General features: G+C 50.6%; 1 protein-coding gene across 1 annotated transcript; it reads right to left on the bottom strand.

Annotated features, from left to right (window-relative positions):
- Nucleotides 1–387: 387 nt before the first annotated feature.
- CYB5RL (cytochrome b5 reductase like) lies at nt 388–21,235 on the bottom strand. Its single transcript, XM_068965834.1, has 6 exons — nt 21,029–21,235; nt 19,965–20,113; nt 12,410–12,497; nt 8,919–9,023; nt 5,031–5,234; nt 388–1,406 (listed from the first exon to the last, which is right to left on the bottom strand). The coding sequence occupies exons 1-6, from the start codon at nt 21,218–21,220 to the stop codon at nt 1,203–1,205; spliced, it is 942 nt and encodes a 313-aa protein (XP_068821935.1). The 5' UTR covers nt 21,221–21,235; the 3' UTR covers nt 388–1,202.
- Nucleotides 21,236–26,318: the final 5,083 nt, after the last annotated feature.

The raw sequence follows: 26,318 nt of genomic DNA, 5'->3' as shown, positions 1-26,318 counted from the left end.
GCCCTGGGCTGGGAAGATCCCCTGGAGGAGGGTATGGCAACCCATTCTACTATTCTTGCCCAGAGAATTCCAGGGATAGAGGAGCCTGGCGGGCAAAGAGTCAGACAAGACTTAAGTGACTTAGCACGCACACACGCATGTGACGAAGACTGCGATTTTATGACTGCAAAATTCTAACTCTTCGATTTTATGGTCCTTTGATTCTGAGATTCCATGGCTTATTATTCCAATTCTGGGACTGCCTGTAGCCAGCTGGAGCTGGTGCAGCAGACAGGAGCACAGGCTGCAAAAAAGCAGAATTCATTATCTGCAGTGTGCTGCCCAGGAGCACTGGGTTCCCTGGGGAGGGCATGCCCCGTTCAGGATGGAGCGGGTGGCGTGTGGGGGGGACAGAACAGCAGCAGCTCAATGGGCAGAGCAGGGAGAGGGACCCAGGTCTCCCGACTCCTGCTCTATCTTTAGATCTCCATAGCAACCGTCACCAGGGTGCTGAGCTGCCGGCGCGGGCTGCCTGCAGGAGGGAGGGGCATTAGCTTCCTTCCGTACCTCTTTTGCCAGGGAAAGGACTCTGGGCTGAGCTCTCGAGCCAGGAAAGGGAGACTGAGAGGGAAGCCCTTTGCAGCAGGAAAGGCCTGGGGCCAAAAGAAAGGTAGTCTAGGGCCCCACCTTGCTCTGAAATGTGGTCAGGTCAAAGAAGCCTTGACCTTCATTGTGTCAGGCTCACAGCACTAGAGGCCCAGACAGCAAGTTCTTCCTCCAGCCTCCCCTGCGGTCATTCCCTAAACAGTCAGTGAGCACCTCCTCTGAGCTGGCCTGGAGGCCACAAGAGATACACAGACTCCAGGGAAAGCAGGCTTTGGCTGAGGAATCAGGAAAGCCCCTCCCAGTCCTCCTTCTGCCAATTCCTACTCAGCCAGGACCTGGCTCCTTCCAGGAAGTCCTCCCTGACTGCCCACTGTATACTTTCCTGTTCAGGACTCCTAGAGCCCCATCCTCTCTCCTCCCAGCAGGATGCCTGTCGGAGCGTCAGTGACCTCGTGGGATGGATGAGAAATGGAGGTCTGCAGAGGCAAAGATATTCGTCCCAGGTCACCTGGAGCACGAACACCGGTCTCCCATTCATGTCTTCGGATTCCAGTCCATGCTCCTTCCTGCTTCCCAGTGCTGGGCCCCAGGCCTGAGCTTTAGAAGTGAGGCCAGGCCTAGAAGAGGAAGTAGGAGCCCTCGGCCAGGCCTGCGTGCAGCAAGTACCCAGCCACGTCCTTGGTAAACTCGGCTGATCCACAGACCAGAGCGAATGGCTTTCTCCGACAGGTGCTGACCAGTTCTTCAAGCAGGTCCTGGTCCAGGCGGCCAAAGCGGGTCCTGTCCCGGTAACTCCAGGGGAGCTGCTCCAGGGAGTTCTCCTGGGAGGATGAGAGACGGGGGGGTGACTCCTGGGCATCCTCAGAGTTCACACAGTCAGCTCCTCTCTGCCAAACAAGGAACCTGAGCCAGAGGGGATGGGGGGAAGCATGCTTCACCCAGCCCCACCACAGGCCAGGTACTTCCTTCCACGTGGACTCAGGTCACCCTCACAGAAGCCTGTGGACCAGTAAGCACAGGTGAGGCACACGGAGGAGGAGGGATGTCCCTGGGACACATGATGATGTGGGGCAGCAGTGGGATCAGACTGTGGGTCCCATCATTTCCACTGCCTCCCAGGGGCTGCTGTCCCTGACACTCTGGGGGGAATGTTTTCTCACCATGACTGTGGGTCTCCCAGCATTTTTCCAAGGTTATTTATCACCATCACTCTCAGAGCATAACTTTTGTGCATTTAAGTTTTCGATTCACTTGTTGAGTTAACCAATGTCTACTGAGTGGACTCGATGGACATGAGTTTGCGCAAGCTCTGGGGAGTTGGTGATGGACAGGGAAGCCTAGGGTGCTGTAGTCCATGGGGTCACAAAGAGTCGGACACGACTGAGCAACTGAACTCACTGACTGAGTGGACTGTGCCTGGCTCTGTGCTAGGCAATGGGGACAGGATAGCTGCTCCAGGCAGACAGGGCTCCTGGCCTCATCTGGCTGTGCAACAGCGATCCCAGGCTGCCTTAACCAAGAGAGGGGTTTATTTCTCTCACATGGGGAGGCTAGAGGTAGCATTCCAGGGGTGTATGAGGCCCCAGGCTCTTTCTCGTTCTGCTCCTCTAGCCTTAGCTTCTGGCTTTTATCCCCAAGGTTACAAAAGAAAATCTCCACTACCAGCTGACTTGGAAAAATTTCTTTTAAGTAAATATTTTCTGGAAGTATAACATATGTATACATATGTCATATATTGTATATGTATTGACAGTTTGGAGAATTTTGACAAAAGAGAGGAAGCCATGTAACCAGCATCCAAAACAAATAAAACCCCAGCAGAACAGGGCTGTCACCTCTGCAGATGCTATTGAGGTGAAGCTGCGAGACAGGATGGAGAGGGGGTGTTGGGGCTGGAATGCAAGCTTTGCCACCAATTTCTGGTGAGTGACCATGACCTCTTGGAGCTACCGTGATGAGTGATGAGCTCGGGGTGATTGAGAAACCCTGAAAGAGGCTCCATGAGAGCAGGCCTAGAATCCCAGGCGCGCTCAGAGCCATCAGACCCCGAGGGCCTCTGAGCACAGTGCTCTGCTGCTCACAGCCGATCCTCTCTGATGATCCGCACCTTCTTGTGTGCCCTTTGTGCTCTGACCTGTCCAACGGGCCCCCTCGAGGGCAGGAACCAGTAGGGCCCACTGGCCTTGCCCCTCCTTCCCACTGCCCAATCCCCCCTTCCTCCCTGACCAGTTCATTCAGTGAGGCTCACCCTGACTGTACACACCAAGGGATGCATGGGATCTGGTTGCTGCTCAAGTGGGGAGGGGACCCTCAACAACGAGGATGCAGTGGGGTGGGTGAAGGAGAGCCTGGGCCGTGACAGCAGAAACATCTACACCAGCCTGGAGGCTCAGGGAAGCTCCCAGGATGGAATTACACCTCTGCAGAGAGATGTGAGGGATGAGTGGGCATTAGCTTAAGAAGTGGGAAAAGGTGCTCCCTGTGGGGGAACAGCACGCACAAAGGCAGAAAAGCATGGAGCATTCGCAACCACGGGCAGACCAGTGACGCCAAACGCAGCATGCAGTGGATGGAGGAGGGCCAGGGTGCGAGGCTGCAGAGGGCTGGCACATAGTCCTGAGAGCCATGGGGAGCCAGGGAAGGGCAGAAAGCGGGGCGGCGATGTGGTCAGAGCTGCCCTTCCAGCGACAGGATGAAGGACAAATGGGCAAGAAGTGGCCTGAACAGGAAGACCCTTGACGAGGCTGTCACTATGGCCCAGGCAGCTGGAGAGGAGGGAGCACGGACAGGCAGGAGGCCCCACTCACTCCATCCTCCCCCGCCTGCCCTTGCTTCTGACAGCCAGCCCACTCGCCTGCCCAACCCCAGGGCACCGCATCGTCAAACCCTGGCCCAAGGTAGAAGGTCCCATACTGCTGGTGAACTTTGACTCTGCCCTCAAGCCCAGGCTCAAATGCCATCTGCTCCGTGAAGCCCTCTCTGCTGGCTGCCAGCACCCTGAACACACTCCACAGCACCGACTCCCGTGCTGTTTTATACCAGCAAGCAAGAAAACCATGGCCTCTCCACCAACTTGCTGTGTTACCTTGGGCAAGGTTCTTAACCTCTCTGTGCCTCAGTTTCCACATTCATTAAAAGGCCATGATGGAAGTACAAGCCTCTAAAGATTTTGGTGGGGACTATATGAGTTAACACACATACAGTGCTTAGACCAGTGCCAGGCACAGAGAAAGTGCTCGATGAAGGGAAGCCCTGTCAGCCGTCTCTGTGGCTGTCTCCACATATATAGGTGAGCCCCTAGAGGCCAGGAAGAGGGCATCTTCCTTTTGAAGCAGGACTGGCCCTTCGCTCACCCCTCTCCCCTTGGCTGTCCACTAGCCCTCTGCTCCATCTCTGACCGTGGGCATTGCTGTTGCTGCTCACGCTCGCCAAGCATGACATCCTGGGTGATCAGGCCACTGAGCATTCCTCCTGATAGACAGGCCTGTGGACTCTGGCTCCTGGGGACCTCAGGATCTCTGGTTTCCTGACAGCCTCCCACCCACAATGTCGAGGATCACGGAAGCCTTTAGGGACACTCTAAAGCTGCCTCCAGAGTTAACTGATGAGAAGGGTGCTCCAAAGTACAGGGCAATGAGGCTGACCCTGAGCAAGAGAATGGAGGGGAGACACCAGCAGGGGACCCCAACCCAGGGTGTGCAGGAAAGAGAAACGAAGCTACAGACTAGGGGAAGGCACACGCACAAAGACAGCTGAAGCCCTAGCTCGAGGTAAGGGGCGAGACAGCCCCCAGCCCCGTGCCATGGCCCTGAGGGGAGGGCCCGGAGGGGTGCCTGGAATGAACGGCGGGACAGGGAACCAAAGGGAAGAGGGCTCAGGAAGCAAAGCCATTTCTAGCTAGAGTGGCTGGGGCTTGCACGGAAGAGAGATGTGGAAAAAACCCTAACAAATGCCAGGAACTCAGGTCCAGTTTACTCCACCAGCTGTTGACAGGGTGAGCGCCTCCTCCGTGCTTGGCACTGGGTGGAGCACTGAGAGACTGGTAACCGAGAAATATGTCCCTGCATCAATCAGCTATGACAGCCAGAGGCCGTCTGTGCCTGGCCCACTGCTCCCATCACCAGGCCCCTTGCCCACACAACGGAGGATGCCGGAGGGTGGATGGCAGGCAGCAAAGCACGCTGGGTGAGAGCTGGTGCTCTGGAAGCAGTCAGCCTTGGGCTCAGCTCCTGGCCTCACCCTGTCTGGCAGCGTGACGCAAGCTGGTGCCTTCACCTCTGCGCGTCAGCTTCCTCATCTGCATGACGAACGCTGACGCTGTGGGTGCACCAGCGGCGAGAGTGATTATTATGGCCCGGGTGAGAGAGCCCACAGCAGGCCCTCGGGAGGGGTGCAAGGGGGGAGCAGAGTCTCCATCAGGGACAGAAGTCATCCCCTGGGCTCACCTGGCTGAGGACAAAGAAGGTGCGGACATTCCAGAAACGGGCCTGCTCCTGGAGGAAGGGTTTCAGGTAGATGTCCTCAAAGGTCTTGAAGCAGCCGACCAGGGTGATGAAGGTCTCATCCTCTGCATTGTCTGTGATGCTCTGGAGGATGGGCACCATGGGGGCCAGGCCGGTGCCAGCAGCCAGCATGAGGAGCTCCCCGTACTGGGGAGCAAGACGGTGCATGACAGGGCTGGGTTGGGAAGGGGTCTTACCCCACCTACCAACTATGGGGCCTTTTCCTGGGCATGCTTAACTGGACGGTACTGTCCTTCTGGGGTGTCCTGCCCATCTGAGTTCCCTCTCTGCCCTCTCCGGGGAACCCTCCGTGCCTGTGAGCTACAGCTTGTGAGGCCTATGGAACAGAAGTCATGGAATTTGGGGGCTGCAAGGAAAAGCAGTGGTGCAGCCATCCCACAAATGCCTGGCTGCCTTCTAAAGCATCCCCACGGGACTCTGCTCACACACTTCTGCTGACAGGCAGCCCAGTAGATCAAACCAGCCAATCTTAAAGGAAATCAACTCTGAATACTCATTGGAAGGACTGATGCTGAAGCTCCAATCCTTCGGCCACCTGATGCGAAGAGCTGACTCATTGGAAAAGACCCTGATGCTGGGAAAGATTAAAGGCAGAAGGAGAAGAGGGTGACAAAGGATGAGATGGTTGGATGGCATCACTGATTCAATGGACATGAATTTCGGCAAACTCTGGGAGATGGTGAGGCTCAGGGAAGTCTGATTGCAGTCCGTGGGGTCGCAAAAAGTCAGACATGACTTGGTGACTGAACAACAAGCCCACTACTTCCCAAGAAGTCTGCTGTATTACAAGCTGACTCCCCTTGCCAGGGAGGGCTTCTCATCTCAATGACCTGAAACCTGCTCCAGCCAAAGCTTTGCCCACCACCTCCATCCTGGCCCTGCCCTCTGGGCTGCTTCCTCTGCCCCAAGGCCACCTTGCAGAGATCTGAGGACCCTGGCTTGGACCCTGAGCCTGCTCTTCTCTAGACTAAATGAGATACTATACCTCAGTGCCTGGCACAGTGCTGGCCCAGAGAGCCAGGCAATAAAGTGAGCTCCCAAGGAGCCCCTGTTCCATCAACTCCTCCTCGCCAAACCTGTTTCCTGGCTGAAGGTCTCTTTAAGATCAGTGCTGTGCAGGTTAGTGCGTGACCCGCACAGTGAAGTGTTCACCTCTATGCTTTGCCGGTTTCTGTGAGCGCAGTCCGAGTTTCCACTGCATGCCACACTACTGCATGGAATGCTTCTTGGACTACCAGGAGCCATGCAGATGTCAGGGTAAACCCTCAGCCCTATGATCTGGGCAAGTTCTTTCACTTCTCAGAGCCTTGGTTTCTTCACTGGTTTAAAAAAAAAATAGACCTCTGCAGAAGAGCACCTATCTCAGAACTGGCATGAGGATTAAAGAGATGACAAGTGCCTGGTACGGAGCCTGGGACCTCATGCAGCTACATTCCTGCCCCTCACTGAGCCCTACTGCTGGCCCATCATCCCGCCCTGTGCTCCGATTCCCCCAGCCTCCAGTCACGGGGTCTGCCGTGTATCACCTCTTTCTCCCATCACTGCTCAGGCTTTCCTCTGGGGAGCCTCCCCTGAGATACAGGCGGGTGTTCCCACAGCCTTCGGCACACCCGGCTCACCCTGTGTTGTTGCCATCAATCTGTGCACCCGTCTCCCCATCAGACTGGGAGCGTCTGGAGGACAGGGCTCATCTGACCCACCTCTGGGCCACCAGGGTCCATCCAGCACTGGCCTGGCCCCGGGTGAACCCCTATGAATGTCTGTGGAACAAATGCGAGACAGATGCTAACATGGCAGTCTCAGGGCTGACGTGAGCCACCTGCCACGAAGCTGGCTGCAGAGTGGCAAGACTGGCTTGCAACGTGGCACCCACACAGGAGCAGAGCGGAGTCTCAGCCACAGTCTTAGCGGCCAAACATTGGTGCGCGAGATGCCATGTCCTTTCCTTCACAGCCGGGCCCTGTGCCCTCCCAGATAGCAAGTGTGGGGCTTTCCCGAGGGGTCTGTGGATGCCAAGGTCATAAGACTGTTATGTCTGGGAAGATGGCCTGCAGGTATTTTTTATTTCTTCTTTTAGCTTCTTTATATCTGCAGATTTTGGGGGGTTAATGAACAGATACTACATTTGTAATAAGGAGAATACCAGTAAAAGCTATTTTTAAATTATGCAAAAAGAATAGACACACAGACAGAGCAAACAAACTTGTGGGGACTTCCCTGGGGGTCCAGTGGTTAAGAGTCTGCACTTCAAATGCAGGGGTGCAAGTTTGACCCTGGTGCAGGGACTGGGAGCCACAGGTCGCGTGGCGTGGCCAAAAAAGAAAACAAACTTATGGTTACCAAGGAGGAAAAGAGACAAGGGGTGAATTAGGAGTTTGGAATTAACATATACACTGCCATATATAAACTAGATAACCAACAGCGACCTACTGTATAGCACAGGAAACAATACTTAATATTTTGTAATAACCTATAAGGGAAAAGAATCTGAAAAAGAATGTATATGTATGTGTGTGTATATAACTGAATCACTCTGCTGTATACGTGAAGCTATCACAACATTGTAAATCAATTATACTTCAATTAAAAATAAAAGAATAGAGAGGAAGAATGATTCATTCTTTTCCATTTGTTTTGCTTTGTTTTCCTCATTATAAAGGTAATAGGTACTCATTGTGGGTAATTTGGAAAATATAATGAAGAAAATAAAAATCACCTATAATTCCACCACCCAGAGCTGCTAACATTTTATTGCTTTTTTTAAAAAAATACTTTTTCTGTATAATCTAACTTAAGTTTCCTAGCTTGTTGTGTATTCAGTATTTTACTTAGTATTGGTCACTTACAGCATAAGCACCAGCATCATTTATAAACATAATTTTAAAATCCAGGACAGTAGTCTATCAAGTATCTGTAACCAGTGCACCTAACTGCTCTGCTGTTGGATGTTCTGCTGTCTCCAATTTCTTGCTATTATAAATAAGCTGCAATGAACCTGTGCAAGAAGAAGCATTTGGATTCTTTTCCATAGGACAGACTTCAGAAGCGGAAGCGCTGGGTCAAGGATGTGAAGCTTCCTGACTCCCAGTGGTGGTTTAGTTGTTCAGCCGAGTCCACCTCTTTGCAACTCCATGGACTGTGGCCCACCAGGCTCCTTTGTCCATGGGACTTCCCAGGCAGGAATACTGGAGTGGTTTGCCATTTCCTTCTCCAAGGGATCTTCCCAATCCAAGGACAGAACCCAGGTCTCCTGCATTGCAGGTGGTCTCTTGTATTGCAGGCAGATTCTTTGCAAACTGAGACACAAGGATGTCCCAAGTCCCCAGAACATACTGTCAAGTTGTTTTCTTATATGCACCAATTGATGAGAAACTACTGTTTTTTCCTAGGAATGTCAGGGGGGGACTTGAACACGCCATGAAGATGAGGGGAAGACCCCTTGGCCTGGGAGGCAGGGGACTTCCAAGCAGCAAGTCACAAGGTCTACTTAGGGAGTGGTTTCCATAATCTTGTAAATGACCCGTGAAACTGGAAAGAGATCTGAGAGTCAGCTGGCATAAGGGCCCTACGTGCCGAACTTAGTCTGAATTTTTCCAAGCAATGTTCAGGCCTGGGTGGTTCTGGAACATGGGCAGTTTTGTTTCTTAGTACCTATCCCATCTCCTCCCATGTCCAACCCCAAGTATACTCTTGGCATTAGGTCTGGGCTCAAGAATGGCACAATGAGATTCTATGGCCTGAAACATGAGAACCGCAGTCCTGGAGGCTAAGCTGGCAGGGGTCTCCTGAGGACACAGCGTGGACACTGACCTGGTTTGGTTTATAGAAGAAGCCTCCAAAGGGTCCTCTCCAGAAAGCTGTGTCTCCTGCTTTCCAGGACTTGACATACCGGGACATCAGCCCAGTCTGGTAGCACTGGAAGCAAACAAAGGGAGACCTCACTGGGACAGGCACGCACTGCCAATACAAACCACGTCAGCCTCGAGCTCAGCACTTTACATGTGTTGTCTCACTTAATCCTTCTAATCATCCACGAAGTTAGTACTGTCAGCCCCTGTTCTCAGATGAGGCCCAGATCCTTACACAGAAGGTAAATGGTAAGACCAGGATGAGAATCTGTATGACTATCAGCCTTAACTACAGAGGTCTCAAATAACCAGGGGCCACACAGGTGACATAACCAACTGAAGAATCAGGTAGGAGACAATTAATGGCACCCAGCAGTCTCAGCACCAGGCAGACAAGAGTGAATGGTGCGGACTAAGGTGAACCGGTGAGCGGATACTCTTTTTAAAGGAGGAAGCCACCTTGCAAACCCCAGTCCACAGTCCACAGGGCCAGTGATGCCAGACCTTCTGACTTTGGAAGAGGGGCAGGAAATCCATATTTTTAAGAAAATTTTCCCATTTTTGAAATGTTAGCAATTAATTCAAAATTTTAACACACTATGCAGGCCAAAACCAAATATATTTGTAGGCTAGAGGCAGTCTGTGGGCCACTCACTTGCAATCTCTGCATATCCCTACACTGTCTCCTGGCTGGATGAAAAAAATGAAGGTTGTGGAGGGGATTCCTCCATGGGAGAAGGGCAGTATGCACTTGCTGGGTGCCCACCCACTCTGTGCTAGGCACTATGCTGGGGCTGCAGGGAAGACAGCTGGACCTTAAGCTCCGTGAAAGCAGCCAGTGTCCGAATCATGGAAAGGACTTAAACACCTGAATGAACAAATCAGTAACCGAGATCAGGCCCTAGTTTAAGGAGCTCACAGTCTAAGAGGGACCTAAGCCTCAGACACACACAAGGCAGAGACAACCTAATGCCTGAGGAGGTGCAGTCACTTCCCGTGGAGTGGGACTGAGGAGAGCTTCCTGGAGAAGAAAGCAGTGGGGCTGGACCTTGAAGACGGTAGGGTCAGACTCACTGCAGATGGGAGCAGACGGGCACAGGGAATTCTGGGCATCAGGTGTGGTATGCTCAGGGGTGGGACAGCCCAGGTCATGCTCTAGGAACAGCAAGTGGACACGACAGAGTAGGGGTCAGGGGCGAGCACTGGGAGAGAGGACTGGAAGAGTGTTTGGAGAAATTATAACCAGGCCTGAAGGAGAGACTGGGCTTTGGTCACCAGACTTGCTTTTAAGCACTCGCAGCCACTTCTGGTACCATCGCTGCCTTCCTTGGGCACCAAACGCATAAAGCAAAGAACGTCCTTGGCTGACCTGGAAGAGGTCTGGGGAGGAGGCTACAGTTCTTCTAACTTGCTGAAAGATACATTTCAGCCTATGCCTTGTTTTGTGGCCCCGGTCCTGGGGAGGCACAGCCCCAGGGGTGGCCTTAGAAGCCCTATGGCATAGAGAGAACTCAAGGAGAAAGGAAGGATTTTTCTGTGCTTCTGGCACTCACACAGAGCCTGGCACAGGGGAAACCCTCAAAACACATTTGTTAAACAGAACTGACACTGGACTTGTTCTTCCATTTGGGATCACATTACCCAAGAGGCCTTGGGACAATATCATCTCTCTGAGCTTTAGTTTCTTCATCTGCAAAGTGGGGAGAATATGATCTACTCTGCAGGGTGGATACAAGGTTGAAATGAGGTAATTAAAGAACCAGACGCAGTACCTGGAGCCCAGAAGGTGCCTGAGAAATGGGAGTTCCCCTTTCCTGTCTTCAAGGGAGCGTAAACCTTAGAAAACCCGCCTGCCTTCCCAATTTGCCAAGACATTTCCAGTTCTTCCCAGCCAGCGGCTTAGGGATAATTAAGCATCTCTCTGAAGAGAGGCTTTCCGGTAAACGAAGGAGAAAATCAGCCTTGCAGCTGGGAGTGATCCAGCTGCCCCAAAGTACTGTCTCTAGGCTTATCCTTTCAATAGAAACACACCCAGACAAGCAGCTTGGGGAAGTGGGCCATTTGGAGAGGATTTGTGGAATCTCCCAGACAAACAGTTGCGTGAAGGGATCCCATCCAAGCTTATGTTTGAGGGAATAAATACTTGAGCTCTGAAGGCCGGCGGGGAAGGCGGGAGCCATAGATGGTGCTGGGGACTTGGAATCAGGAGGCCAGGGCTTACCCAGCACTTGCACTTCTTACTACCTGGGGAGCCTCAGGCTCTTCTGGGGTCTCAGTTTACCTGTCAATGAAAGGGGGATAATTTCTGTCCTACAAGGGAGACAAAGGATGTGAACACCTATCTTTAGGATTCTGTTTGGGAAAAGATCTAGAGCTATGAATTAGGCCGACTCATGTGAAACTGCTGGTTCCGTAAGTCAAAAAGGTTAGCGTGTCAGCAATTTCATGTAGTTCAACCCAATTAGTTTTGCACGTAATTCGAACTTCGTGACTTCTTAGACATTTATTGCCTACTCCTTGGGTCTCTGGGGCATTCTGCATCCAGCCCACTTTGTTCATCTCGTCTCTACCAACTGCCCAGCCCACCTTGGCTGCCCCCACAAGCACATCTCCCTCCACCACTCAGACTGAGTATAGTTCCCACCAGACCCTGCTCTATTTCACCTCTCCCCGCCTTTGGTTATCCAGCCCTGGAACGCCACCTCTGATCTGTACTCCTTCTTCAAGGCCCAGCTCAAATGCCCTGACGTCTGCCAACTCCTTCCATAAGGTAATTTCAGTTAGCTTGGTCCCCAAGGTACTCCATGTCCCATCTTTTGCCTGCACACCCGCTCTGTTCCAAGATGAATGACTGAAGTTCCCCAAGTCATGCCCCCCTTGGCTGCTGCATATACGCACTGCTCAGCACTCAGAGCTTCCTTCCTACTCCTGAGTTTAACACAGAGCTCACACGCACAGCTTCTTCGAGGAAGCCCAGCCCGCTTTCCCTGCGGCCCCAGGTGCCCTGAGCTGGGCTGGGGCCTGCAGCATCTACCACCTTGCAGTGTCCCAATCTGGCCCCATCTGAGGGTGGGCACTGGGTCTGACTCCCCTGGATGCCTGTGCCCAGCATATAGAAGGAGCCCATGACTTGGTTCCCCTTTCCCTGGCTCAGTACTCACGCTCTGGCAGTAGTAAGAAGGTGAGGAGGAAGAGCTGTACTCTTCAGTCCAAGCTTTTTGTCCATAAAATCTATCGGGAACATGCCCTCTGTTGGTGATGCGGCAGCCCCTTTTCCCTAGGAAAGGGGGTGAGAAAAGGCCACCCCCATTGTCCCTGCTCTTCCCTTCAGCCAGCCTCCTTCCATGTGAATCCTGGCTTTTCCCATGTCAAAGGGAAGTGCCCAACCCCGACCAAGTTGGCAAATGGCGGTCCAATCCTTGGCTCTGAGAGTAACCATGTGAGTTGACTTACCTTGATTAAAACTTCAAAGTATCCTTCTGCATTGGCGGGGCTGATGGGCGTATAGGCTCTCTGAATTTCTAAGTCATCTACTGTCCCTCTGGGAAAGAGATGCACTTGGTCAGGCAGTCAGCCAGTCATTCAACAAATCCTTAGAGTACCTAACCTGTGCCAGGCTGGTGAAAGTGAAGCTAGGGGCCCAATCATTCCAGTTGTCCTCACTGAGGGGCAGGCAAGGTGGAGCAGAAGACAAGAGTCCTGGGCTCCCCCACGACTGCATGCTGGCTGAGAGACCCTGGGCAGGTCACTTAAACCTCCAGTTGCTCCTTCTGTAAAGTGGAGACAATCACCCATGCCCCTGCTATGTGGTTCCATTGGGATTACAGACGAAAAGGTGCTTCAAAAAGCACACTGATGATGTGAGCTGTTTTAGGACATCACTGAGGTTTTTCCTGACCTCTCCCTGACCATAGCATGATCAAGATAAAAACAGCTATGTTTAACAACTGTTTCAGTTCAGTTCAGTTGCTCAGTCGTGTCCGATTCTTTGTGACCCCATGAATTGCAGCACGCCAGGCCTCCCTGTCCATCACCAACTCCCGGGGTTCACCCAAACTCATGTCCATCGAGTTGGTGATGCCATCCAACCTTCTCATCCTCTGTCGTACCCTTCTCCTCCTGCCCCCAATCCCTCCCAGCATCAGAGTCTCTTCCAATGAGTCAACTCTTCGCATGAGGTGGCCAAAGTACTGGAGTTTCAGCTTTAGCATCAGTCCTTCCAATGAACACCCAGGACTGATCTCCTTGCAGTCCAAGTGACTCTCAAGAGTCTTCTCCAGCACCACAGTTCAAAAGCATCAATTCTTCGGCGCTCAGCTTTCTTCACAGTCCAACTCTCACATCCATACATGACTACTGGAAAAACAATAGCCTTGACTAGACGGACCTTAGTCGGCAAAGTAATGTCTCTGCTTTTGAATATACTATCTAGGTTGGTCATAACTTTCCTTCCAAGGAGTAAGCGTCTTTTAATTTCATGGCTGCAGTCACCATCTGCAGTGATTTTGGAGCCCAAAAAAATAAAGTCTGACACTGTTTCCACTGTTTCCCCATCTATTTCCCATGAAGTGATGGGACCAGATACCATGATCTTTGTTTTCTGAATGTTGAGCTTTAAGCCAACTTTTTCACTCTCCTCTTTCACTTTCATCAAGAGGCTTTTTAGTTCCTCTTCACTTTCTGCCATAAGGGTGGTGTCATCTGCATATCTGAGGTTATTGATATTTCTCCCAGCAATCTTGATTCCAGTTTGTGCTTCTTCCAGGCCAGCATTTCTCATGATGTACCCTGCATATAAGTTAAATAAGCAGGGGAAAAATATACAGCCTTGACGTACTCCTTTTCCTATTTGGAACCAGTCTGTTGTTCCATGTCCAGTTCTAACTGTTGCTTCCTGACCTGCATATAGGTTTCTCAAGAGGCAGGTCAGGTGGTCTGGTATTCTCATCTCTTTCAGAATTTTCCACAGTTGATTGTGACCCACACAGTCAAAGGCTTTGGCATAGTCAATAAAGCAGAAGTAGATGTTTTTCTGGAACTCTCTTGCTTTTTCCATGATCCAGCAGATGTTAGCAATTTGATCTCTGGTTCCTCTGCCTTCTCTAAAACCAGATTGAACATCTGGAAGTTCACGGTTCACGTATTGCTGAAGCCTGGCTTGGAGAATTTTGAGCATTACTTTACTAGCATGTGAGATGAGTGCAATTGTGGGGTAGTTCAAGCATTCTTTGGCATTGCCTTTCTTTGGGATTGGAATGAAAACGGACCTTTTCCAATCCTGTGGCCACTGCTGAGTTTTCCAAATTTGCTGGCATATTGAGTGCAGCATTTTCACAGCATCATCTTCCAGGATTTGAAATAGCTCAACTGGAATTCCATCACCTCCACTAGCTTTGTTTGTAGTGATGCTTTCTAAGGCCCACTTCACATTCCAGGATGTCTGGCTCTAGGTGAGTGATCACACCATCATGATTATCTGGGTCATGAAGATCTTTTTTGTGTATTCTTGCCACCTCTTCTTAATAACTTCTGCTTCTGTTAGGTCCATACCATTTCTGTCCTTTATGGAGCCCATCTTGGCATGAAATGTTCCCTTGGTATCTCTAATTTTCTGGAAGAGATCTCTAGTCTTTCCCATTCTGTTGTTTTCCTCTACTTCTTTGCATTGATCACTGAGAAAGGCTTTCTTATCTCTTCTTGCTATTCTTTGGAACTCTGCATTCAGATGCTTCTATCTTTCCTTTTCTCCTTTGCTTTTCACTTCTCTTCTTTTCACAGCTATTTGTAAGGCCTCCCCAGACAGCCATTTTGCTTTTTTGCATTTCTTTTCCATGGAGATGGTCTTGATCCCTGTCTCCTGTACAATGTCCATAGTTCATCAGCCACTCTATCTATCAGATCTAGGCCCTTAAATCTATTTCTCACTTCCACTGTATAATCATAAGGGATTTGATTTAAGTCATACCTGAATGGTCTAGTGGTTTTTCCCTACTTTCTTCAACATAAGTCTGAATTTGGCAATAAGGAGTTCATGATCTAAGCCACAGTCAGCTCCCGGTCTTGTTTTTGCTGTAGAGAGCTTCTCCATCTTTGGCTGCAAAGAATACAATCAATCTGATTTCGGTGTTGACCATCTGGTGATGACCATGGGTAGAGTCTTCTCTTGTGTTGTTGGAAGAGGGTGTTTGCTATGACCAGTGCGTTCTCTTGGTAAAACTCTATTAGCCATTGCCGTTTCATTCCGTATTCCAAGGCCAAATTTGTCTGTTACTCCAGGTGTTTCTTGACTTCCTACTTTGGCATTCCAGTCCTCTGTAATGAAAAGGACATCTTTTTTGGGTGTTAGTTCTAAAAGGTCTTGTAGATCTTCATAGAACCGTTCAACTTCAGCTTCATCAGCATTACTGGTTGGGGCATAGACTTGGATTACCATGATATTGAATGGTACATTCAGCAAATACTACCACATGCCAGGAGCATTGGAATTAGAGAGGATCCTCAAAGTTGCCCTCATCCAAAGCTTGACTTGATGCATGAATCCACCCCATATTATCATCAAGGGGGCCAGAAGGATAATCATGCAGACATGTTGTATTAAGTGCCTCCGATGCACCACGTATATTACAGGCAGTACCTCATTTATTGCAAACAATAACCAAAATGAGGAAACCAAGGCTTAGAGAAGGGATGCCACCTGCCTGAGGTCACACAGCTAGAATCAACTGTAGCTCTGTCTGCCTCAGAGCCAGGTTACTTACCACTACTCCTCAGAGCTTCCCTGGGGCATCCAAGCACCCCTTTCTTGAACCCTACTATGTACAAAATTTTCTCCTCCAAGGTATGCAAAGATTAAAAAGGCTCATCCTAATGTATCAAAAATTGGGCAGAAACATTCAATAAATGCTTACAGAGCAAGGAACTAACAGAACATGTGGCATGGCTTGGATGCAAAGGGCACGGTGACATTTGCTGTGACAGAGGTGACTCACAGGCACTCTCATCTGGGGAACCTCACAAGGCCTCCCTGAGCTGGGTATTAAAAGATGAGCCAGCCACTAACACGTGAAAATGGGGACAGGAAGTAAAGGGAAGAACCTAGGCTGTGCTTAGTCACTCAGGCGTATCCAACTCTTTGCCACCCCATGGACTGTAGCCCGCCAGGCTCCTCTGTCCATGGGGATTCTCCAGGCAAGAATATGACAGTGGGTTGCCATGCCCTCCTCCAGGGGGAAAAGCTTAGAGGTAGTTTAATGCAGGGCAAGCCAGGAACTAGTGAGAGGGGCAAGCATGGGGGGTGGGCAGCAGAGAAGAACTTGGTAGACAAGGAAGCTGGGGCTGTGGGTTGGCGTGTTGCTGGGGAGGTGCTGTGGGGCACCAGAAGGGGTCTGAATGAGGAGGGATGGGGGTATCCTGAGAGTGACAGAGACAGTGGAGAGGGACCAGACCAGAGGCAGGCCGTTCTGGGCATCCCTGACTTATGGATGGAGAGTTTCTTGGGCTCTGACCTGTCCTGTGGCTCCTAAAGAAACAGTGACCTTTAAGGACCGGCCAGCCAGGCCACAGGCCAGAATGAGCTGTATACACACACCAGGGGTCCGTGTGAGGCAAGTGACCAGAGTGTGATGAGCAATGAGCTCTCCCCTGGTTTCCTTCCTGGCTACACCTTCTGTCTCCTTTGCTGGCTCTACCTCCTCTGGAAAACACTGTGAGTGCTGGAGTTGCCAGGGTTCAGTCCTAACTCCTTCCTTCTTTCCATGTCCCACATGCTCCCAAAGGCCATCCCAGGTACAACGATATACCTGGATGCTTCCCAGATCCATGCCTGGAGCTCAGATCTCTCTGCTGAGCGTCAGGCTCAGAGAGCTGACTGCCTGCTAGATGCCTCCACCTGGAGGTCCCCAAGAGTCTTGTCCCTGGGTAGGTGGAGGTGGGGATTGAGGTGGGAGGAGAGGACAAAATTAAGCTGGGAGGAAGAAGGCAGTGTCGAAGAGTGAAGGGTGTAATTCGGGAGGCGGGCTGTCTGGGCTTGAACCCTTATTAGCTGTGTGAGACTGGGCAAGTCTCTTATTTTCAATGTCTGTCTCCTTTCTATCAACTGGTGCTAATTGTATGAGGTTAACGCCACAAGCTCTGGAGCTACACTGTTTGCTTTTGAACCCTAGCTCCAACAGCTGCCAATTGTGTGATCTTGGGGAAGTTATTAAACCTCTCTGACTTCAGTTTCCCCTCTGGTATGATAACGGTGCCTACCACCCAGGATTTTGTGAACAATAAATAAGCTCATACATATGTGCATAAACTGTATGAAAAAAGTGTTTGTTGTTATTATTTATCATGAAAATACATTATCTAGGTCAATTCCAAGAGCCCTCTAAGTCATGTATCAGAGTGTTTACCCTGAAGATGACAAATGGAGGCGTTAGGAAGGTTAAGCAAGTTGCCCTAGACCACACTGCTAACAAATGGCAGAGCACGGCTGCAAAACCTGGGTCCTCCCACTACCTGAGTGTAGTGTAGGACGGGGTCCTCCCACCACCTGAGTGTAGTGTACGATGGGGTCCTCCCACCACCTGAGTGTGGTGTAGGATGGGGTCCTCCCACCACCTGAGCGTACCGTAGGATGAGGTGCTCCCACTATCTGAGTGTACTGTAGGACGGGGTCCTCTCACTACCTGAGCGTACCATACGATGAGATGCTCCCACCACCTGAGTGTACTGTAGGATGAGGTCCTCCCACTACCTGAGTATACTGTAGGATGAGGTCCTCCCACTACCTGAGTATACCGTAGGATGAGGTCCTCCCACTACCTGAGTATAGCGCAGGATGAGGTCCTCCCACTACCTGAGTGTAGTGTAGGATGAGATGCTCCCACAACCTGAGTTTACCGTAGGATGAGGTGCTCCCACCATCTGAGTTTACCGTAGGGTGAGGTGCTCCCATCACCTGAGCATACTGTAGGACGGGGTCCTCCCACTACCTGAGTGTACCATAGGATGAGGTGCTCCTACCACCTGAGTTTACCACCACCTGAGCATACCGAAGAATGAGGTGCTCCCACCACCTGAGTGTACCATAGGATAAGGTGCTCCTACCGCCTGAGTTTACCGTAGGATGAGGTGCTCCCAACCTGAGTGTAGCATAGGACGAGGTGCTCCCACTACCTGAGTGTAGCGTAGGACGGGGTCCTCCCACTGCCTGAGTGAAGTGTAGGATGAGGTGCTCCCACCACCTGAGTTTACCGTAGGATGAGGTGCTCCCACCACCTGAGCATACCGTAGGATGAGGTGCTCCCACTACCTGAGTGTAGTGTAGGACGGGGTCCTCCCACCATCTGAGTGTAACATAGGATGAGGTGCTCCCATCACCTGAGCATACCATAGGATGAGGTCCTCCCACTACGTGAGTGTAGCATAGGATGAGGTGCTCCCACTACCTGAGTATATCTTAGGACGGGGTCCACCCACTACCTGAGTGTAGTATAGGACGGGGTCCTCCCACTGCCTGAGTGTACCGTAGGATGAGGTCCTCCCACCACCTGAGCGTACCGTAAGATGAGGTCCTCCCACTACCTGAGTATACCATAGGACGGGGTCCTCCCACTACCTGAGTGTAGTGTAGGATGAGGTCCTCTCACTACCCGAGGGTAGCGTAGGACGGGGTCCTCCCACTACCTGAGCTTACTGTAAGATGAGGTCCTCCCACTACATGAGTGTACCATAGGATGAGGTGCTCCCACCACCTGAGTGTAGTGTAGGATGGGGTCCTCCCACTACCTGAGTGTAGCGTAGGATGAGGTGCTCCCACAACCTGAGCATACCATAGGATGAGGTGCTCCCACTACCTGAGTTTACCGTAGGATGAGGTGCTCCCACTACCTGAGTGTACCATAGGACAGGGTCCTCCCACTGCCTGAGTGTACCGTAGGATGAGGTCCTCCCACCACCTGAGTGTACCGTAGGATGAGGTCCTCCCACCACCTGAGCGTACCATAGGATGAGGTGCTCCCATCACCTGAGATTACCGTAAGATGAGGTGCTCCGACTACCTGAGTGTAGCGTAGGATGAGGTCCTCCCACTATCTGAGTGTAGTGTAGGATGAGGTCCTCTCACTACCTGAGTGTAGCGTAGGATGGGGTCCTCCCACTACCTGAGCGTACCGTAGGATGGGGTGCTCCCACTACGTGAGTGTAGCGTAGGATGAGGTGCTCCCACTACCTGAGTGTACCATAGGACAGGGTCCTCCCACTGCCTGAGTGTACCGTAGGATTAGGTGCTCCCACCACCTGAGTGTAGTGTAGGATGGGGTCCTCCCACTACCTGAGTGTAGCGTAGGATGAGGTGCTCCCACCATCTGAGCGTACCATAGGACGAGGTCCTCCCACTACCTGAGTGTAGCGTAGGATGAGGTGCTCCCACCATCTGAGCGTACCATAGGACGAGGTCCTCCCACTACCTGAGTGTACCATAGGATGAGGTGCTCCCATCACCTGAGTTTACCGTAAGATGAGGTGCTCCCACTACCTGAGTGTAGCGTAGGATGAGGTCCTCCCACTATCTGAGTGTAGTGTAGGATGAGGTCCTCTCACTACCTGAGTGTAGCGTAGGATGGGGTCCTCCCACTACCTGAGCGTACCGTAGGATGAGGTGCTCCCACTACGTGAGTGTAGCGTAGGATGAGATGCTACCACTACCTGAGTGTACCATAGGACAGGGTCCTCCCACTGCCTGAGTGTACCGTAGGATTAGGTGCTCCCACCACCTGAGTGTAGTGTAGGACAGGGTCCTCCCACTACCTGAGTGTAGCGTAGGATGAGGTGCTCCCACCATCTGAGCGTACCATAGGACGAGGTCCTCCCACTACCTGAGTGTACCATAGGATGAGGTGCTCCCATCACCTGAGTTTACCATAAGATGAGGTCCTCCCACTACCTGAGTGTAGCGTAGGATGAGGTGCTCCCACCACCTGAGCAAACCATAGGATGAGGTCCTCCCACAACCTGAGCGTACCGTAGGATGAGGTGCTGGCCAGGCTGCAGGCCGAGCTGGCTGTTCCCGGGTAGCGCAAACCGGACAAGGTAGGTGTCCTTGGTGAGCCTGTCCACAGCACTGATGAGGAAGGCCAGGAAGATCTCTGGGCTCAGCTTGGAAGGAAAGCTCTGTAATAGGAAAAGATTCACCAGCTAGAATCTGGGACTCAAGAGACAGACAAGCCTCCACGAGCTTACTACCTACAAGGAGCGGCTATTGTGGTTGACAAGTGTTCTGTATAATCGTGCAGTCCCACCTTCCTTCCCTTTCAGGCTCTAAGAATGCCAGAGCACTTTACAAGGTCACCCTGCTCTGAAGCCTGCCACGGTTCCTCTCAGCCCCAGGATGAAGCACAAGGTCCTTAGTTGGACACTCTAGTGCCTGTGGATGGGTCCTGAGTCTCATTTTATCTCCCAAGCATCTAGTGTCAGACCTTTCTCTGTTCCCCACAAGAACACCTTGTGGATTCCAACCTGTAAGTCTTTATTTGCTCAAGCTGTGTCCTCCATCCAGAACACTCATTTCCAATGTATGGAAAACCCACCTATCCTTGAAACCTGCTAAAATCTAGTATGCAGATTTAGAAACTGATGGGACCTTAAAGATGACCTAATCCAATACCCTTATTTCACATGTGGGGAAACTGAGGCCCAAGTGGTAGTGACTTATTTGTACAAAGTCACCATCATGAGCAGGGGTTCAAATTCATGTCTTCTAAGTCTCAGCTCATTGCCCTTAATATTCCATCCACCCCCAAACCTCTTCCAGGAAGTCTTCTCTGACTGCCCCAACTCACAGACCCCATTCCCCTGAAAATGCACCCACCCAATTCACTCCTGGGACCTTCCCTCACTATACCCCCCATCCCCTACTCACCAACTCAGGGCCAGGCTTTGAACCTGGATCAGTCTGCTTCATTAGGCCCACTCTTTTCTCTCTGCTGCAGAGTCAGAGGAAGCTCCCTTGAGCAGGTACACCATACAGGGCTGAGGTCAGGAAGATGCCGACACCTGGCCCTCCTGTCTGAGGAGCACCCCCCTTACCTGTGTCTCTTCCCTACTCAGCAGGCTCCTGTCCTTGCTGGCTCGGGCAGCCTCCCACCTTGCCAGGTCTCGCTGGTAGACATCAAACACACAGGGCGAGCAGCCACTGCCGCAGCACTGCGAGGGCAAAGGCTCTACCGGTCGAAGCTGCAGCCAGGCTTCCTCTTCGTCACCTTCCTCCCCCTGGTCCATTATCAGTGGAGCTTGATCAGCTACTCTTCCCAGAGCAGGCCCAGGCCCTGCTCCCTTGCCAGCCTGGAGGAGGGAACACGTGTGCTTACACTCTGGGCATCTCTATTCCACTGGTTCTCCCCGAGGCCGGCAGGTGCCAAGCTCCGTGTGAGCACAGGATGAATCAGTCCTGGGGTCTGCTGTCTGAGGGGAAGGAGGCAGACAGGCACAACAATCCCAACAGGCAACCACGGTTTCTTGACCTCTTCCCATGCTCTGAGTGCTGGATCAAGATTACAAAGAAAATCTCACAACATTGTTCATCAGCTATACTCTAATATAAAAGCAATATGAATAGGAAAAAAGATTACATAGAAAATTTCACTGAACTTTTAAAATATTTTAAACGATGAAGTAAAACAACTATGTACAATTGAATAATTGTTATAAAAGAGCCATTTTGTAACCACTACTCACTCAAGTAAAAAGAACCTTGCTGGCATCCCAGAAGTCGCACATTTGTGTCCTTTCTGATCACACCTCCACCCCCCATAACCACTATTGGTTCCCTTGCTTTGCTTTACTTGTGCTGCCTCTGTTTGCAATTCTATCCACAATTTATCAGATTTGCTTAGTTTTTACCTTTGTATGAACAGCTTCCCAGGTGGCTCAGTGGTAAAGAATCTGCCTGCCAAGCAGGAGACTCAGGTTGAATCCCTGCATCAAGAAGAAAAAGAAATGGCAACCCACTCCAGGATTCTTGCCTGGAGAATCCCAGGGACAGAGGAGCCTGGTGGGCTACAGTCCATGGGGTCACAAGAGTCGGTCACAACTTAGCAACTAAACAACAACAATAGTATCGTATGAAACATATCCTCTGTGCCTAGTTTCCTTCACGCAGTATTGTTGGTGAATCATCTACCAAACTGCTGCATTTTATTTAATCTTTACAACAGGGCCAGTCCTGGAGGTGCCATTTTATGGATGGGCAAACTGGAGTCTGAAGAGGTTTAATAACTTACCCAGGGTCACACGCGTGCGTGCTGTCGCTTCAGTCATGTCCAGCTCTTTGTAACCCTATGGACTGTAGCCCGCCAGGCTCCTCTGTCCATGGAATTCTCCAGGCAAGAATACTGGAATGGGTTGCTGTGCCCTCCTCCAGGGGATCATCCTGACCCAGGGATCGAACCTGCATCTCTTGCGCCCTCTGCATTGGCAGGCAGGTTCTTTACCACTAGCACGACCTGGGAAGCCCTACCCAGGTCACATAGTTCCATGAATGACGGCACCGGGACTTGAACTCTGCTCTGTCTGGTCTCAGAACAGACTGTTCTTCAGTAACAGGAAATCAGGAGACGGAGGTCACGATGGTCCAGGTGAGAGTTGATCTGGACCAGGACAGTTTCAGAGAAGACGAGAGGAGAGGGGACAATGAGAGAAATCCTGAAGCAGGAATTAACAGAACACAGAGACCGACGGATGTGAGGTGAGCAGGTGATGGGGAGAGAGGGCTGAAGGGACATCCAAGTGTGCGGCTTAGATCCTTAGGTGGATAGTGGGCCCAAAAGGAGTTGAATTTTAGAGGAAAGAGGGAGGGAAATGGTAAGTTCAGTGAGAGGTACACTGAAGGCCTGTGGGGCATCCAAGGGCAAAATCTAGTTCCATTTGGAGTAAGCAGGTCTAGGAACCTGAATCTAGAGATAGAACTCTGGGTAATGGACAAGGAAGGGATGGGCTGGTAGAGAGCAGGCTGGAGCCTCTGCAAAGGCCTGCCTGGCTTCCTGCAGCACTCACAGCACTTGGTCCAGCCCTGCTCATGCATGGTAGGTGCTCAATAAATGCTCTTCCAGTGAACGAATCTCCGCCCCATAGCCTTTCACACTGTTCAGAAATTACAAGTTTACATGTCTTTCTCTTTTGAGATTGTGAACTGCTTGAGGGCAGAGACCTGCTTTTTATTCATTTTATAAAATGGCGCAGTGTATACTTTAAAATACGCATGTTATATGAAAGGAAGAGAGGAAGGAAAGGAACTTGGTTTCAGGGCCATTAGGTAAATATTGAAAGACAGACCAGGGAGGAAAATTTAAATGGTTATGATTTATTTTGAGATGTTTCTGTGAGGGCAGTTGGGGATTTATCAAGGTTTTCTGTATTTATATGTGGAACGCTACAGTTCATATAGAAATAGAGCTGTCATCTCACTTTCAAGGAAACTATTCATTTAAAATCCCACAGGCAAATCAAAGTAAAGGGGGGGGTCTTCTCCCCCTTTTGTCTGAGAACAGAACTTAGGGGAAATCTGATGTCACAGAACGTTATTTAAAATGCAATTACGACTAAAAACTGCAGTTTTTGCTATCCTCCCATTCATTCGAAACTTACTGGGCAGGGGCTGCTGAATGAGGTGCTGGGACACTCGTCTATGTCCTGGAGGAGCTCCTGGCCTGGAGGAGTCAGACACTAAACAGATAATAACTGGGAAAAGAACAGAGGTCGCTTGCTGGGCCAGTCTGTCTCAAGCACTTTGCTCTGTCTCACTCTGCTCCCAGCAGCCATAGGTAAGGAGGCTATGCCTTCCTTATTTCACGGAAAACTGAGGCCAGGAAGCCAGAAGTGGCAAGGTTAGTGCATACGCCTGGTCTCGTTAGACTCCAGGATACTCTTTCTCCCTAGATTCCATGCCTCTGTAGGGCAGAGGAGGGTGTCTTCATCTCCAATTCCCAGTGGGCTGGGCTGGCACACCCACCTTGCCAAACTGCCATTGAATTTTATGGGCCCCTTGGAGCCTCCCAAGGGCAGTAGCTTCATGGGTGAATGCTAGAATCAAGGTGTGGGCCAAGTCTGTGGAAAAGTGAGGAGCAGACCACTAAGCCCGTCAGAGGACATGGAAATCCCGTTTCTTGGTTGCCAATCATTTCCCAGAAGTCCTAACTTTTATGATCTTTCCCACTTTTCCGCTTCCCACATCCATTTACACTAGAGTTGTCTATGGGCCCAAACCATGTGCTTCCAGTCTCCCCCAACACTACCCATCAGCACACCTGCCACCAGCTCTGACCACACCTGTCCCCTGCTTCGCAACCTTCAACAGCCCCCCACTGCCTACTACATACAATCCAGCCTTCCTGCCTGGTGCCCAACATTCTTCCTGGTCAGAACTTGACCAAATTCTCTTACCACTTACTATCATTGATTTTAGAAGGGCAGTTCCTGTGTGTGCCACAAATCTCTCTTGTAAAAGAAAGGTTTCTCTTTAGAGGAAAGAAACCCTTCTTCTTCTGCTGCTGGTTCCATGATTTCAGGAAGGTTCCGCAGGCTAAGACAAGTGTGGCGTCTTACTCTTCCTGCAATCCGCCGCCAAGCACAAGCCTGGCAGATGGAAGGCTCAGGCAAGCAGTGCGTGCTCAGTTTACAAACAAGACCTGGGAGCCAGGCGTAGCGCTCGGGGCTGGGATACAGCAGAGGTTAATACATGGGCTCTACCTTCACAGAGCTTCCAGACAAGAATGGTGCCACATCCGTTCAACTCATTCTTCTTACATGTTATGTACCAGGTTTATATTAAAAGTGAATGAGATCTGGTTTCCTCTATATGCTGATTTCTTACTCCCAAGAGGTTTGGGAGAAATAAAGTGAGCTAAGTTAACAGAAGGAGCTCTATTAACTGTAAACTGCTGTACAGTGTGAGTTATTTATCTATCTTTGCCTTAAATTTACTTTCTGGATTTTACTAATCCCACTTTCCCTGCTATTTTGGAAGTGAGTAGAGAAGTTGGCCATGTCAGTTATGAATTTTAAACATCAGTTTCACATCTCCTCTCAGACTCTACTTTTTGAGTCTAAGAAGCCAGCCCTTGGCACATGTTGCTTTTGCCTGGATGACTCTCCACACCCTCAGACCCTGCTTCAAGGTCACCTCCTCTCAGAGACACCCCTGTACCACCCTCTTCTCATTTTCTAGCACAGCTGGCTTGGACCAGTTTCCTTGAAGTCAATTTTTCCTCAGACTGGGGTGGGAAAGGGGATGGTCTCAGGATGATATGAGCACATTAGATTCACTGTGCCCTTTAGTTCTATTTTGTGGAATCAGGATATTCCGCCTTTACTTTAGGGTTAGGGTTTATGTTCCTACGACAATCTAATGCCAGCTGCTGAACTGACAGCAGGCAGAGCTCAGGCAGTGATGCAAGCTGATGGGGAGTGACTATCCTGGGGGTTGAGGACCCCTGCTTTAGCTGGTACCCTATTTGCTTATTCATTACATTACTATTGATTGTATTCAATACATTAGTATTGAATGTATTGATTCATTAAATGTATATTTACTATGTGCTCAGCATTGATTTAGAGGCAGACTTCACAACAATGAAGAAACAAAAACTCTTGCATTCATGGAGCTCCTTGCAGTCATGGAGCTTATATTCCAGTGGGAATGTCATTAAGATCAAAATGAAAAATAGGCTATGTTCAGTGTTAAATACTAGAGGAAAACTGGGGGAAAGGGATATAAGTGTGTTGCAATTGTTATTTGGTTGCTTTCTGTCTGTATCTCCCACTTAAACTGTAAGCTCTACATCGCACATTCGTTTTATTCACCAGTGTAAACCCGCTACTCAACAGTGCCTGACACACAGTAAGCATTTCATAAATACCTACTGAGCAAGGAGCATGGTACCCCTCTGCCGCTCTGGCCCCGCTCCTAGGAGGCGAAAAGGGACATTCTGAGGAAAGAGGAGGAAATGAACTCATTTTGGGCGCTGGGGAGGAGGCTTGCAGTGTGAGAGGTCAGAGCGGCCCCAGCGTGGTGCAAAGGCCACGCTCAGCTTCCATGTCAGAAGTGGTGGAGAGGGAAGGAAACTTACGGGATACCCACCACGTTCTGTGCGCTGCGCAGCTGAGCTAGTTTAGGCATTTCCATCCCTATTTTGAGGCTTCCAAGTTGGCAGAGTGGTAAAGAATCCCCCTGCCAACGCAGGAGACAGATCCTTCGGTCAGGAAGATCCCCTAGCGGAGGGAATGGCAACCCACTCCAGCATTCTGGCCTGGAAAATTACATGGACAGAGGAACCTGGCCAGCTACAGTCCATGGGGTCGCAAAGAGTTAGACTCGACTGAA

Source organism: Capricornis sumatraensis, chromosome 2, assembly GCF_032405125.1.
Source record: "Capricornis sumatraensis isolate serow.1 chromosome 2, serow.2, whole genome shotgun sequence".
In the NCBI taxonomy this organism is placed as follows: Eukaryota; Metazoa; Chordata; class Mammalia; order Artiodactyla; family Bovidae; genus Capricornis; species Capricornis sumatraensis.
Note: the sequence above shows the minus strand (reverse complement) of the source record. Positions and strands in the feature narration are given on the sequence as shown.